The 15,099-nt window shown below is 42.1% G+C and overlaps 1 protein-coding gene across 4 annotated transcripts in view; it reads left to right on the top strand.

The window, feature by feature from the left end:
- Window positions 1–15,099, top strand: part of LOC141773666 (spectrin beta chain, non-erythrocytic 1-like) — a 149,520-nt gene that overhangs the window by 107,979 nt on the left and 26,442 nt on the right. For all 4 annotated transcript variants that reach the window (XM_074645578.1, XM_074645577.1, XM_074645576.1 and 1 more), the window contains 14 exons: window positions 601–754; window positions 917–1,068; window positions 1,196–1,414; window positions 1,543–1,623; window positions 2,447–2,653; window positions 2,813–3,024; window positions 4,691–4,828; window positions 5,927–6,047; window positions 7,091–7,306; window positions 7,462–7,881; window positions 10,118–10,320; window positions 10,812–10,902; window positions 11,031–11,177; window positions 12,258–12,521. In XM_074645578.1, coding sequence (XP_074501679.1) covers window positions 601–754; window positions 917–1,068; window positions 1,196–1,414; window positions 1,543–1,623; window positions 2,447–2,653; window positions 2,813–3,024; window positions 4,691–4,828; window positions 5,927–6,047; window positions 7,091–7,306; window positions 7,462–7,881; window positions 10,118–10,320; window positions 10,812–10,902; window positions 11,031–11,177; window positions 12,258–12,521 — 2,625 coding nt within the window. The remainder of the gene's footprint in view (window positions 1–600; window positions 755–916; window positions 1,069–1,195; window positions 1,415–1,542; window positions 1,624–2,446; window positions 2,654–2,812; window positions 3,025–4,690; window positions 4,829–5,926; window positions 6,048–7,090; window positions 7,307–7,461; window positions 7,882–10,117; window positions 10,321–10,811; window positions 10,903–11,030; window positions 11,178–12,257; window positions 12,522–15,099) is intronic.

The following is a 15,099-nucleotide window of genomic DNA, read 5'->3' as shown; positions in this document are numbered from 1 at the left end:
TGTTTATTTATCATTTGATCAGATTTTTCCCTGATTTGAATCTGATTTTTTTTTACCACGTTATACTGTATAACATCCTGAACTGTAGAAAGTCGACTTTAACGTGTTTAATATTTCCTCAGAAAAATAATGAGTTGGTCGGTTAAGGTGAATTGAGAACACTTTTAATTATAATTGACAAAATAGGTCCTAATTCTCTGAACTTTGGAGTTGTTCTTTTGGGTAAGGCGACATCTTATTCATCCTGGATTTACAGTCAGAGACGGATCAGGTTTAAATTGAGCCACTTCTGTCTGTTTCCACATTTTGTTTTGTTGTGGAAGAAAAAAAAGGATGCAGGATGTGATTGTGATGAACGTGTTTGGCTCTGGATTGAGGAGATACAGTAGAGGAGGATGGACCGAGTTACACCACAGCGCCCTCTGTGTCTGTGTTGCTGTAAAGAGATTCAGCAGACTATCCTGAAAATCTGATCCAGTGACTCGCTGTTAAAATGCAGCGTAGAAACTGAACACGGCAATATTAGTGCACTACTAATTTATTGGCATTAAATCCTACATGTCTACAATCATTAGAGGGTGTTTTGACCTCTCCCTGCAGATGCTGCTGCTCTCTCAGGATTACGGGAAACACCTGCTGGGTGTGGAGGACCTGCTGCAGAAACACGCTCTGGTGGAGGCCGACATCAGCATCCAGGCCGACCGCGTCAAAACCGTCAACCGCAACGCGCAGAAGTTCGCCGATGACATGGAGGGTGAGACAGACGGACAGACAGACGGATGGATGAAGACATTTTAAATTTATTAAATCTTTTAGTTGTTTGTTCAGACAGAAATGAATGAGCAAAACAATAATATCCTCTCCTCCTCTTCCTCCTCCTCCTCCTCCTCCTCCTCGTCCTCTTCTTCCTCCTCAGGTTATAAGCCCTGTGACCCTCAGATCATCAGGGACCGGGTCGCTCACATGGACTTCTGCTACCAGGAGCTGAGTCAGCTGGCGGCTGAGCGGCGAGCTCGCCTCGAGGAGTCCCGCCGCCTCTGGAAGTTCTTCTGGGAAATGGCCGAAGAGGTTATTAATATTACTTTATCATAATTATTGTTAGTTTATAGACACTTCAGTTGGCTTCATCAGAATTCAAAAGTTAGTTCTGAGGTGATGTAACTGACGCCTGTGTGTGTGTGTCTGCGGTCTGTAGGAGGGCTGGATCAGGGAGAAGGAGCAGATCCTGTCCTCCGAGGATTATGGGAAGGACCTGACGGGAGCTCGGCGCCTGCTGAGTCAACACAAAGCCTTCGAAGACGAGATGAGCGGGCGAGCCGCCCACCTGCAGCAGACCATCAAACAGGGCGAGGAGCTGGTGGCCAACGACCACTTTGGAGCCGACAAGATCAAAGAACGCATCCAGGACATCCAGGTACGCCGCACCTCAGAGGAAACGTTAAATCTGTTTTTTAAAAGTAAATCCAACATCTGACGTAACTATCGCATTGTTTCCTAACTCCTTCCTTCCTTCCTTCCTTCCTTTCCTTCCCCCCTCTGTAGGAGCAGTGGGCGGCTCTGGAGCGTCTCTCTGCCGTCCGTAAAGCTCGTCTGCAGGAGGCCTGCAACCAGCACCAGTTCCAGGTGAAAACACTTTTCATAGCAGCATTTTCACATATTCTCGTAGAAATCGATTGGTTGGATTTGAAAACACAAAGCGACACTTTCCATTCGCTGTTTCGGTGTGTCTTCCACCTTGTACGATTCAGTTCTTCCCAGTTATCTAGCAGCCTGAAAGACAACAATATTTATTGCTGTTCTCCTGAAAAAAAAAAATTGTTCTGGTCAGACATCTTCATACATATATAAAACATTGGTTAAAGGAAACAAAAAAAATACTAAGGCTTTCAATCAATGAAAATAGTTAATAGTAATTAATCGCAAATTAATCACACATTTTTTTATCTGTTCAAAATGTACCTTAAAGGGAGATTTGTCAAGTATTTAATACTCTTATCAACATGGGAGTGGGCAAATATGCTGCTTTATGCAAATGTATGTATATATTTATTATTGGAAATCAATTAACAACACAAAACAATAACAGATATTGTCCAGAAACCCTCACAGGTACTGCATTTAGCATAAAAAATATGCTCAAATCATACCATGGCAAACTGAAGCCCATTCATTAGCTTTTTTTCTAGTTTCATATGATACCAGTATCTTGAGCCCGCTACAAGCTCAAAATCAAGTTGCATTAATGCGTTAAAGAACTTTGTGGCATTTGAATTTGCGTTAACTTTGACAGCCCTAAAAAATACATTTTATAAATTTTTTGCTCAGGTTAATGAATAGAGAAGAACCTCATTATTCTGGTCTGCAGGAGAAATGCTGACACCTGGACAATAAATATTGACTTTATTGATTTATTGATTATATTAAACTTTTGATTTTCTACCTGCAGGCCGATGCCGACGACATCGACACTTGGATGCTGGACGTGCTGCGGATCGTCTCTAGCGTGGACGTCGGCCACGACGAGTTCTCCACTCAGGCTCTGGTGAAGAAACACAAGGACGTGGCCGAGGAGATCGGCAGCTACCAGCCTGTCATCGAGGCGCTGCACGAACAGTCTCGCACGCTGCCGCCCGAGAAGGCTAACTCTGAGGAGGTGAAGCTCCGACACACACACACCGCTAAAACACGACAATGACCGCTGAGGAGTCTAAAATGAGAGCCGAGACGAGCTCCGTGTCATCGTGTTCATCATTTGGTTTTTAGTTTCTCTGCGATTACTGATGGCCTCGGTGGGTGTTGGGTGTGTTTGCAGGTTCAGAGCCGGCTGGCGGGCATCGAGGAGCGCTATAAGGAGGTGGTGGAGCTGACGCGGCTCAGGAAGCAGGCGCTGCAGGACGCTCTGGCTCTCTACAGGATGCTGAGCGAAGCCAGCGCCTGCGAGGTGTGGATCGACGAGAAGGAGCAGTGGCTCAACAGCATGGACATCCCAGAGAAACTGGAGGACCTGGAGGTCGTCCAGCACCGGTGAGTTCAGTCACACAGCTGTCTGCGGAGGCCACGCTTTGTGTTTGTCAAGCAACATCTGTGAGCCAAGAGTTTGGGTTTTACATGTTGCCATGATCTGTTTCTCCTTAAAGTCCCAGTACTCTTTAAACATACTGTTTCTCCTTAAAGAAATAGTAAACCTGCTGTACATTTTCCACAGTGAACAACTCATCCACTAACCCCTTTGATGGTGCGTTTATGGACACGCCGACATTATAGAATTGATTAATTCTCTTAATTTGATTTGATTCTCTCGTTTACAAAAATCAATCCAAGAGGACAAACAACAGCATGTCAGTCAGAAAGATAATGTTTCCTCTGTTAAAACTTTACCGTTCCCTAATGGATTCTCAAATCCTTAAAAGATGGGCGATTTTTGTCTATAAAATGTCCGAAAATAGTGAAAAATGTCCATCACAATTTCATAAATCTCAAATCAATCACTGATGAATTGACAGCTCTACTTTGTCAGCACCACCACCGAACATTTTCAAACTGTCCCTTCTACCCGAGAGGAACAAATCAATCTGAGCACTGATGATGGATTTGGTGAATTATGAGAAGGAATGTAAAACAGATAATTTGTAGTTATTAGAATTGAACGTGTAAAACCAGCAGGGTTTTAATTTAAACCCAGTTTGAGCTCCATCAGTTTGAGCTGGTTGTTGTTTGGTCCCAGTGGGACTGTGGGAGCCAGAGCAGTAAACTGTTATTTACACCAGACTGCAGGTTCCACACTGTTTAAGAGTGTGTGTGTGTGTGTGTGTGTGTGTGTGTGTGTGTGTGTGAGTGTGTGTGTGTATGTGTGTATTTTGGACTGTGGTTACACAGTTGGTTCACAGAAGCCTCTGATTCTGGTTTTCAGCCACTTGTCTCTCTATATTGTTTGACCACAAAGCATCACATGGATCCTTTCCCAGACGCTGGTTAACTGTGTGTGCGTGTGTGTAACTGAACAGCTGAAGCTGCAGCTGAGAACACTTTTCACTTCAAGCTTACCTCACCCTTTTTTTTCTCTCTCAATAGCGTCATCAAACCTGTTGAACTCATCGAACATTTTCAAAAGCATTTATAAAAAGCTTTGCTTCTCTTTGCCCAATACATCGGGATATAGCAGATATTATCAGACATTTCCTCTGAACAGTAGCAGGAAACTTGTTTTATTGTTTAAACAGTTAGTTTAATTTTGAGTTTAAGGTGGAATTGCACGACGGGGGACTTTAGTTGTCTGTCAGCCAAGTGTGTCTGTCAGGCACTTGTTCATTTTACTCCTTGGTGTACAGACACTTTTTCTTGCGTACCAGAGCTTCTCACAAGCTGCCGGTACTCTCCTCTGCCCTCTCCATGTCAGGTTCTCTGGGAGATTCATAACGGCACAGCGCCAGCGTTTTTTTTTGCGCCACACCTCATAAGCCGTACGAACATAAAAACTATGTGTGGAGAATCTGGAAGAGCGAGATATTTAGGAAAACAGTTAATTTCTTCTCAACATAAACAACACTTCTATTAAAAGACACACTCACTAGCTTTAGGTCTTTAAAGGAAGTGTTACTGACAGAACTTGTCACTTTTATTAAACATTAAAAAGTCATAATTTAAATGCTGATGTTTGTCATTCTATGTAACTCTCTGTCTCTCTGTGCAGGTTTGAGAGTTTGGAGCCGGAGATGAACAACCAGGCGTCCCGGGTTGCCGTGGTGAACCAGGTTGCCAGGCAACTGATCCACTGCGGACATCCCAGTGAGAAGGAGATCAAAGCCCAGCAGGACAAACTCAACACCAGGTAACCTCACTGGGATTAAACCAGCTCATAAACAGCTAAAAAGCAATTTAGTTAACTTTAATTTGGGTTAAATGGGAAACTAAATTTAGACTAAGGGGAGGCTCAAATGATGAAGTTATTTAGCACGGACTGTAACTGGAATTAAACAGGCAATTAAGATGAGATAAAACATAATCAGGTAATGAATTGGGGTTAAACAGCTGTCCAAACTGGGATTAAAATAGAATAGAGACTTTATTGTCATTGTCATTGAAAACAACGAAAAAACAGTTTAGCAGCTCTTTGCAGTAAAAACAAACATTAAAAGCAACCATAAAAACATTCAAATCACAAAGTAGACAAATAAATAAGTGGATCATCATAAAGTGCAGGTGCCATGATTATGGTTCAGCAGCTAGTGTCCTCAGCCTTTTGGGGGGGGGGGGGGTTCTACACACTTGACAGCCTGTGGGTAAAAAGGGTACTAGACAGGAATTATTGACAATTTGGGCAACAAAACTGGGATATAGCAAAGTGAGGTGAACTGGAATTAAACAAACTTGTAAACCTGGATCAAACAGTTAAATAAACTGAGATTGAATATGTAAATAAACTGATTAAGAAATGACCTAATCCAGGATTCAGCAGGTGTATAAACTTTGATTACTCAGGTTGTCAAACTGAGATTGAAAAGCTAAATTTGGTAAGATAAAAAAGGTAAATTATTGCATTAAACATGCAACAAAACGAGGAATTAATAGGTCGCTTACATTGAAATGTATTTAAAGGGAAGACAAACAGAATAAATCAAGTGATTTAATGGATATCTTTACATTATAACTCAGGTTATTAAACTGAGATTGAACAGTAACAACTGCAGTTTTAATTACATGAACAGGTAAATAAAGACAAATCAGGTAAAAATAAATTTAGACTGTGACTGAATATGATAGAATTAAACAGGTAAACACACTGTGATTAGATGAGATTCAGGTCATCCTAATAAAGTAATTCAAAAGTGATTAAGCAGGTAACCAACCTGGCAGGTACCTGGCTCAGTTTCAGTGGGAGCTCATTTTGTTGCTGATGGTGTCTCTGTCTGTCCTTCCGTCCGTCCAGGTGGAGTCAGTTCAGAGATCTGGTGGACCAGAAGAAAGACAGCCTGAGCTCGGCTCTGGGCGTCCAGAACTACCACCTGGAGTGTAACGAGACCAAGTCCTGGATCAAAGAGAAGACCAAGGTACCAACGGAGCAAAATCCATAAACCTGCTTAGAAACATAGAGAAAAAAAGATGCTCCTTATAACTGCAGAACTTGCCTGAGAATCATCACATTTTATCTCATGAAATATTCTGCTTCAATCCATATTTGTTGGTGTTTAGCCTTTCAAAAACAACATTTTCACTGCGGCCAAAAAAAAGGATTCTCAAAGTGGGGTCCGGGGACCCCCAAGGGTCCATGGAACTCTGTCAGGGGGTCCGCAAAATAATTTACTACAAATTATAAAATTGTGCTGTGTCGTTAAAAAGTACATATCTACAGATGGGGACCACTTGCGCTAATAAAACAAGCATATTGTGTCCATTACTTCCACCCCTGTTAGCTTTGGGCCAATAGAGACTCTGATAGGATTGTGACACATCAAGTCAATCTGCCATGAATCAGTTCACTCTGGGTACATTGAACCGTTCCTGTTGCTGCTTAACAAGTTACGTTTAGCCCAAACTAGCTAAATTGAGAAAATATGACGACAATTACTGTACATCGTGTATGGTTTTATTGAGAACAGCAACGGGAGACCAAAATGCGTCATGTGTCTTTAACTGCTAGCGAACGAAGCCATGAAACTAGCCAAGCTAAAGCGACATCTGATTACAAAGCACCCAGAATAAAAGGGCAAAACAAAGTGGTATTAAATTGAAATGTGGGGATCTGATTGAATAAAAGCTCCAATTTGGGCTGCACTTAAAGCAGCACAACTGAGAGAGAGAGAGAGAGAGAGTAGCAATGAACTGACGTTAATAGACTGATGGGAACAAACTTTGAAGCATAGCATTCATGAAAATATATGAAATTATAAAAAAATATATATTTTTCAGTCAGATTCAGTCTATGTCTCGGCCAGCAGAGAAGACCTTTCTGGCCCTGACGGCCCACCTCTGCCATCAGCATGGTCAAAATGGTACAATTGCTACACTGCAGTGATTTATTTACTGTAATAAAACTCTTGACTATCCCCCCCCCCACCCCCACCCCCACCCCGCGCTCCCTGTCCTCCTCCAGGTGATCGAGTCGACCCAGGAGCTGGGGAACGACCTGGCCGGCGTCATGGCTCTGCAGAGGAAGCTGACTGGGATGGAGCGTGACCTGGCCGCCATTGAAGACAAGCTGGGCGACCTGGGGAAAGAAGCGGACCGCTTGGCCTCAGAACACCCCGAGCAGTCAGAGGCCATCAAGGGACGTCTGGCCGGGATCACCAGCGTCTGGGACGAGATGAAGGTAGGAGGGTATCATCACAGCGTACATGAGCACCTGAAATCTGTTTTAAAGCATCAACAGCAAATTTAGAAAAGTCTTCTAACCAAGGGCTCATCATACGCGATCGAAACAAACTTCTCTGTGAATATCTGACCCCCTCTGTTTTCTGTTTCCAGGACACCATGAAGAACCGGGAGGAGTCCCTGGGCGAGGCGAGCAAGCTGCAGCAGTTCCTGCGCGACCTGGACGACTTCCAGTCGTGGCTGTCGCGGACGCAGACGGCCATCGCCTCTGAGGACATGCCCAACACGCTGGCCGAGGCCGAGAAGCTGCTGACCCAGCACGAAAACATCAAGAACGAAATCCGCAACTACGAGGAGGACTACCAGAAGATGCGGGACATGGGCGAGATGGTGACGCAGGGCCAGACGGACGCGCAGTACATGTTCCTGCGGCAGCGGCTGCAGGCGCTCGACACCGGCTGGAACGAGCTGCACAAGATGTGGGAGAACCGGCAGAACCTGCTGTCCCAGTCCCACGCTTACCAGCTGTTCCTCAGGGACACCAAGCAGGCCGAGGCCTTCCTCAACAACCAGGTAAACCTGTGATGTCATCACACCTGCACTTGTTGTCATGTGATCTGACCACAGAGTGACCATTCTCTCATTAGTCCTGAGATACTGACACACACTCACTGTGATAAATCTCTGACTGGGCGTCTGTCCAGTCCAGTATCATGTGTGTTAGACCAGATCTATATCACACACACACACTATTCCTGGGACAGACTGTCCAGGGTGTACGCCACCCCTCACCCAGTGCATGCTGGGATAGGCTCCAAGCCCACTTGACCCTGTACAGGATAAGCAGTTAAAAGATAGAGCTGGAACAATTGGTTGATTAATCGACATGCTGATAATTAATCAAAGAGGATTTCCTGCTTTTCTTTCGTGCGTCATTGTTAACTGGATGTCTCTGCGTTTGAACTGTCGGTTTGGACAAAACATGACATTTAAGTCAGAAAGGACATATTTCAGATGACTTTCTGTCCTTCACCTCTCGTCCTTCCATCCACCAGGACTGGATCCTCTGACTATGAGAAGGTCAGAGGCTGCCACCAAGTGGTAGAAGGCCTTCATTACAGCGACAGTTTAAATGACTTTCTGTATGTTTTTCAATTGGACTATCAAATAAAACCTTCACTGATTAACAGGTCACACATTCTACCTGACAAATACCTTTATTTAAATGCTTACATATTCAAAAGTTACAACAAACATTATGTTCTACTTTTCATCAAATCGGATTCAAATCTCCAAATATTTAGTTTGGACATTTTGGGCCATATCTTACACCCGGAGCAAAGAGGCGCACTGCGCAGCACAACTCTCATTACTACTGTCAGACCGACGCAGTTTTTCATTTTCACGCCTTGGTCTTAAAATGAGGTGTGGTCACGTTTTTTTTTCTTGGCGAATTGCTGTCTCGAGGCAGCAGAAAGCGACCGACCAACAAAAACCTGGTCTAAAGTCTGGCGCAGTATTTTCCTGCTATTTAAAGAGCGCATTATTCAGATAGTAAGATGCAACGACATAGGCAGGCTCACAACATGTGCACACTCTGCTTGTTACACACACAGAGATGCTTAGCAGCGCTCCATTATAATGGAATATAATGAAGTGAGGCTCTCATGCAGTCTGCTTACTCAACCTGCAGCAAGCTCTCAACGTTCCTCCGGTTACTGGCGTGACCGCCATGACCAGAGAGTGTACACACTTGCCTCTGTGGCGTCTCCACTCATCATCCCTCTGTGTGTGCGAGTGTAGACTGAAGTAGGCTACTTCAGAGTTTAAGGGCCCTCTCCCCCTAAAAATCGGTTTTGAGGCTGATGGATCCGCGTCCATGCGTAAAGCATCTCCATCATATAATTAATTTTGCCCCCCCACCCCATGCCTCCTGCACTGGTTCAGTAGGTTATCAGTGCATTTGGTCAAATCCAGTCAAATGGAGTTGTTGATGGGACAGAGGATTGGGAGACGGCGGAGGCAGAGAGTCCACCAGCAGTGGACCACGTACTGCTTACACACTTTCACATCGCGCCCGAACAGATCCGTTTTCTCAGCAGAAAACGTCTCACTTCTCTAATTTGCTGAATCCGCCTTTTAAATAGTAATGTGCCAATGTGCTGGCTCCCCTGTCTTTTAAAGGGAATGGAAGATGACACTCTGATTGGTTTGATTTGCGTTACACTCAAAACATACCTACTGTATGATTAATTAAGAGACTAAATACAACCCCTTTGCGCCTTACTTTACGCCCAGATTATGCGCTGTTTAACTGGTAAAAGTGGAGTTGGACAGGCCCTAAATGCACTTGCGCCATGCACTATAGATCATTAAAAGGCCCCTTGACCCTGTCATCATTTCACCACGTGAGGCAGGAGGCTCCATTGAGTGGCTGAACTTGCTCATTACACGTTAACGTAGCCTCTTCTACTGTCTTTCTTCTACTTACTTTATGATAATATTGTCCTTGTTCGTGCCAATAAAGCATATTGAATTGAATATCACTTCCTGTTTATACCTGCTCATACTGCAGTACTGTATTCATACATATTATCCTGTCTTTATTACAATACCACAGTAGTATATTTTATAATAATAATAATAATCTTAGATTCTCATGTATTGTGTGATTATTTTTTTTTTATACATATTATAGTAGCATTGTTGGAGGGCGCCTGAGAACAAAGAATTTCATTGCCAATTTCATTATGTTGTTGTGCAGATGACAAAAAAAGCTGACTTGACTGTGTGTGTGTGTGTGTTTCAGGAGTACGTCCTGGCTCACACCGAGATGCCCACCACTCTGGAGGGGGCCGAGGCCGCCATCAAGAAGCAGGAGGACTTCATGACCACCATGGACGCCAACGAGGAGAAGATCGCCGGTGTGGTCGACACCGGACGCCGCCTGGTAACCGACGGCAACATCAACGCCGAGCGCATCCAGGAGAAGGTGGACTCCATCGACCAGAGGTGACCGAGATAGTGCTAATCTGTCCAGGGGGATCTGTGTTATTCACTGCCGTGTATTTGTGTGTAAGAGTGATTGTGAGAAAATCAGTAAATAGTTCATTTCAGTTGTCATCCAGTAACCAAACATTAACCGCTGTAACCTTCTCAAATGTGTAGACTTGCTTTATTTTCTTCATTTCACATGACAGGCATTGAGTATTTTTGGACTTTTATCAGACAAAATAAACATTTGAAGACATGAGTCTGCGTTCTGATAACTCATGGTTGCAATGGTTGTTATTCATTTGGACTTTTTATACATCACAGACTAATCTATAATGGGCAGTAATTGTTAGCCGCAGCCATGTATCGGATATTTAACAGATCAAATTAGTTTGATGGCAGCTTTCTGGAGGTACAGTAATGTTCTAAACCTACAGGTAAAACTGGGTGTAGGTAGGCACAGAAAAATACTCATATAGATTGTTAACATATTGATTATTGTTCTACAGACACAAGAAGAACCGAGCGGCTGCCAGCGACCTGCTGACGAGGCTAAAGGACAACAGAGACACGCAGAAGTTCCTGCAGGACTGCCAGGAGGTAAAGCACACATACTTCATCTGAAAAACTGTTCAGCAATAACTCAGCGGAGAGTCCTCGAGTATTTCATTTTTTTATTTTTGTGGTTCTTAGTTGAGATAATTTGCTGTGTGTGTGTGTGTCTTCAGCTGTCCCTCTGGATCAACGAGAAGATGCTGACGGCTCAGGACATGTCGTACGACGAGGCCAGGAACCTCCACAGCAAGTGGCTCAAACACCAGGCCTTCATGGCCGAGCTGCAGTCCAACAAGGAGTGGCTGGACAAGATCGACAAGGTAGGAGGGGAGGAGAGGAGGAGGGGAGGAAACAGGGAAGACACTCTATAATAACCCTAATTTATAAATGGTAAATTGAAAGTTAATTAAACGTCTTGTTATTTTACTGTTAACAAACAATGAAATGATAATTAATAATGTTTACTAATTATTAATAATCCTATAATTTATATTATTTTATCATTAGTTTGTGTAATATGAAATAATTAGTTTATAAATGATATATTGTGTCATAGTTGATAAGAGACGATAACAATTGCATTCTGTTTGCATTAGTAAAGTATTTATTATCAGTTTAATGTTCCACACATTATAACTTTTTTTTGTAAAACATTTGTAAACATTAACTAGATAGATGGACCAGAAACCGATTTAACAAGGTATTATAATCATTGGTTGCAACTTTATTATAGCATCCATATAATGTTTATAAAAAACAATTATTAACCATTAACAAAGTATTACAAATAGTAATGTTTATAAATGTTTTACAAACAATTTCTTAAAGGTTTACAAATCATTTCACAATCATTAACAAATACTTATAGTATATAAAACATTAAAATGTGTGCAACAATAAACTGTTAAATTGATTTAGGATTACTAATAAATGGTAAACATTATTAATTATCATGTAATTGTTTTACAGTAAAAAAGCTATTAACTAAGTTTAATTAACTCAATTAACTTAACTTAATTAATCAATTTACCGTATATAAATGATGGGTATTATTAAGTGCTACCTTTGCTTTTTGCAGCACGTATTCTCAGTTTACTCCAGTTCAACAACAACAACCCTGTTTAAAACCGCTACGAAACAAAGGTGTCATTTGACATGAGCTATTGATTTTAAATGAGTTTATTACAATATATAAATATAATATACGTTGACCATCTTCCTTCAAAAACACAGTCCAGCAGAACCGTCTGCAGTCACATCTTTTGGGCAATTTAATCTCAATATTTCCCATAAATTTTCCTACTGAGCTGCCAAACAGTCTTTGGGGGTTCAGGAGGATAATTTGATGCTTTCATTAGCTAATCATAGCTGAGTGTTAAAAAACCAGCACTCTCTTTCAGGACGGGAAGGTGCTGATGGCAGAGAAGCCGGAGACGGAGGCCATGGTTAAAGAGAAGCTGGCGTCCCTGAAGACGATGTGGGAGGACCTCGAGTCCACCACCCAGACGAAGGCCAAGTGTCTGTTTGACGCCAACAAGGCCGAGCTGTTCACCCAGAGCTGCGCCGACCTCGACAAGTGGCTGGGCGGCCTGGACGGACAGCTGCAGTCCGACGACTACGGCAAAGACCTCACCTCCGTCAACATCCTGCTGAAGAAACAGCAGGTAAGGAACAAATTTACCCTGATAGTTACACGTCTTCACATCCTTACAGGAAGTGTGTGCATTAATATGAATAATATAATATACAGAAGCTCTTCTTGTGTCAGTATGACTGTCTGTCTTCATTCATGCATGTGTTACTGGAAACAAACTGTAAACTTCCTGTAAAGCCTCTCGGTTTGACAGCAGAGTTTCTCTTCCACTAAGGTTCAGAGTGGAGCTGATGAACGATGAACCCTAAAAGGGAACTCAACAGCTTTTATAACAGTAAAATATGTGTCACAAACAAAACGCCAGACACTGAATGGAACGAGTTGGTATTAGCTGATTTTTTTTTTTATCATTCCTGCGTTCTTCTTTTTCTTACAAATTTTTAAAAAAAGCTGTTTTTTATCATTCTTTACTCAGTGATTCTCAATATTTTAAAGAACATATCCACATTTTTCAATTATATCTTAATACAATACACCGACGCCCTTGTACTGTAAATACATCGCGTCAGCCACCGTAGCTCTCCAACACACTTGGCACACGGGAGAGGCTTCAGTTGGTTACGATCTCCTCACCTCACCGCTGGATACCACCAGATCCTACACACTGCTCCTTTAAGTAAAAGTACAGAATTATTACCATCAAAATATACTTTAAAAAGTACCAAAAGTAAAAGTACTCATTATGCAGAATGGCCCATTTCAGAATCATACATAGGCTATATTATATCATTGGATTATAATTAGTGATACATTAATGTGTTCATCACTAGCTGGTAAAGGTGGATACAATATTTCCCTCCGAAGTAGAAGTACAAAATAGAATAAAATGGAAATACAAGTACCTCAAATTTGTACTTAAGTACAGTACTTGAGTAAATGTACTAAATGTTACATTCCACCACTGACTGCAGCTCAACAAGGGAAACACTGGGCAGGGGATTGCTTTACTAAAAACTATTAAATGGATTTCCATGAAGCTTGATTCAGACATTCATGCTCCCCTCAGGATGAATAACCTACAATAGAGAGGTGCAGGAATGAGTCCTAAAACCTGGAAATGAGTCAGCATTTTAGCACTTCCTGTTCCCTCGTCTGGGAGTCAATGTTTTTTTTTTTAATGGGCTTTCAGTTAGATGCCTGAAATAAAGTCTGTGGTTAACCCAAGCTGAAGAGATTTTAACGTTTTGTTCGATATGATTTAAGTCAGTAAATACCCCACTCGTGGTGTAGTTTGTTTATAGCCTAACGTTAGCTTTTTACACCTAGCGATTGCATTTCAAAAATCATAAAAGAGGTGTTCATTTGTGGAGATTATCTTGCTGAACAAAACGTGACAGTATCATAAACGTGTGTTTGCCACAAAGCTGATTTTCTGAAATAATCCAAAAGCCAATGGAACATTCCCATTGGCTTTTTGTCGAGGGAACCAGAGCGATGCTAACTTCCTGGTTGGCCTAAAAAGTTATGTCATCCCTACAGCCCTCTATATATCCTTAACTTTTAATCTAGCGCCATCATCGGGTCAAAATTTTGATGTATGACCAAATACCTGCAAAACTAATGACATTCCCAGCAGCCTTATTTGTACTTCTGCACGCTAACACGCTAAATTAAGATAGTAAATGATACCTGCTATACATCAAAATGTTAGCATGCTGATGTTAGCCTTTAGCTCACTGTGCCTCAGTCAGTAACCTCACAGAGCAGTTAGCACGGCTGCAGACTCTTCGGCTGCGTTCCAAATCACATGCTTTTTTTTTTTTTTTTTACTTTTAGTACATAGTGCAGCTGCCCTTACAAATTACGTACTGTTGCATGCAGTATGCATACAATTGGGACGTACTATTTCATCATAACATTTCACCTTGACCCTCTTGCTCATATATTCGCTGCACAGAGGATTGTGGGTCAGAATAGCCAGAAAAGCATGCTGGCTTGCTTAGTGCAAAATGCGACATCCTGGTATTTTTGGCATACTGCATTTGACATACTATGTATTGGGACATACTTTTTCCGGCATACTAAATAGTATAGTAGTATGGGTTTTCGAACGCATTTTTCATTTTTTTTGCACAGTTCTTTTCTCCACTTAAAGCCCCAAACGAGCTTCAAAAATCACGTAATAGGTCTGAGGTGTTCGTTAAGACCCTGAGATATTATTTCATTCAACCTACCGGCACATACCGGTAACTGTGCTTAATCTAAACGGAATTGTTTCATATTGAAATGGACAGTGATTGGTAAAATCTCAATGCATTTCTAAGGATTGACCTATTTTTTGCTGAACAATTGTGAAATTAATCATCTTTATTAATTTTTTTGTGATCCTAAGCTCTTAAATTCCTGAAGGGAACCTCTTCAGTAATTTCTCCCATTTTTAGAGTCTAACCAGCCTTTACGTAATCCATCCAACCAACTGGTGCTCACACACACACACACACACACACACACAGACACACTCTCATATACACAAAGTCACAGCCATGCACACTCTCTCACACACCCCACTCACACAGCAGTTATGTCATCTTTCATTTGATGTGTTACGAGCTCACACTGAGCCTGAGAAATGTTCAGTGTGTGTGTGC

The sequence above is a fragment of the Sebastes fasciatus genome, chromosome 9 (genome assembly GCF_043250625.1).
Source record: "Sebastes fasciatus isolate fSebFas1 chromosome 9, fSebFas1.pri, whole genome shotgun sequence".
NCBI classification, from domain to species: Eukaryota; Metazoa; Chordata; class Actinopteri; order Perciformes; family Sebastidae; genus Sebastes; species Sebastes fasciatus.
This window is presented reverse-complemented; position numbering and strand designations above follow the sequence as displayed.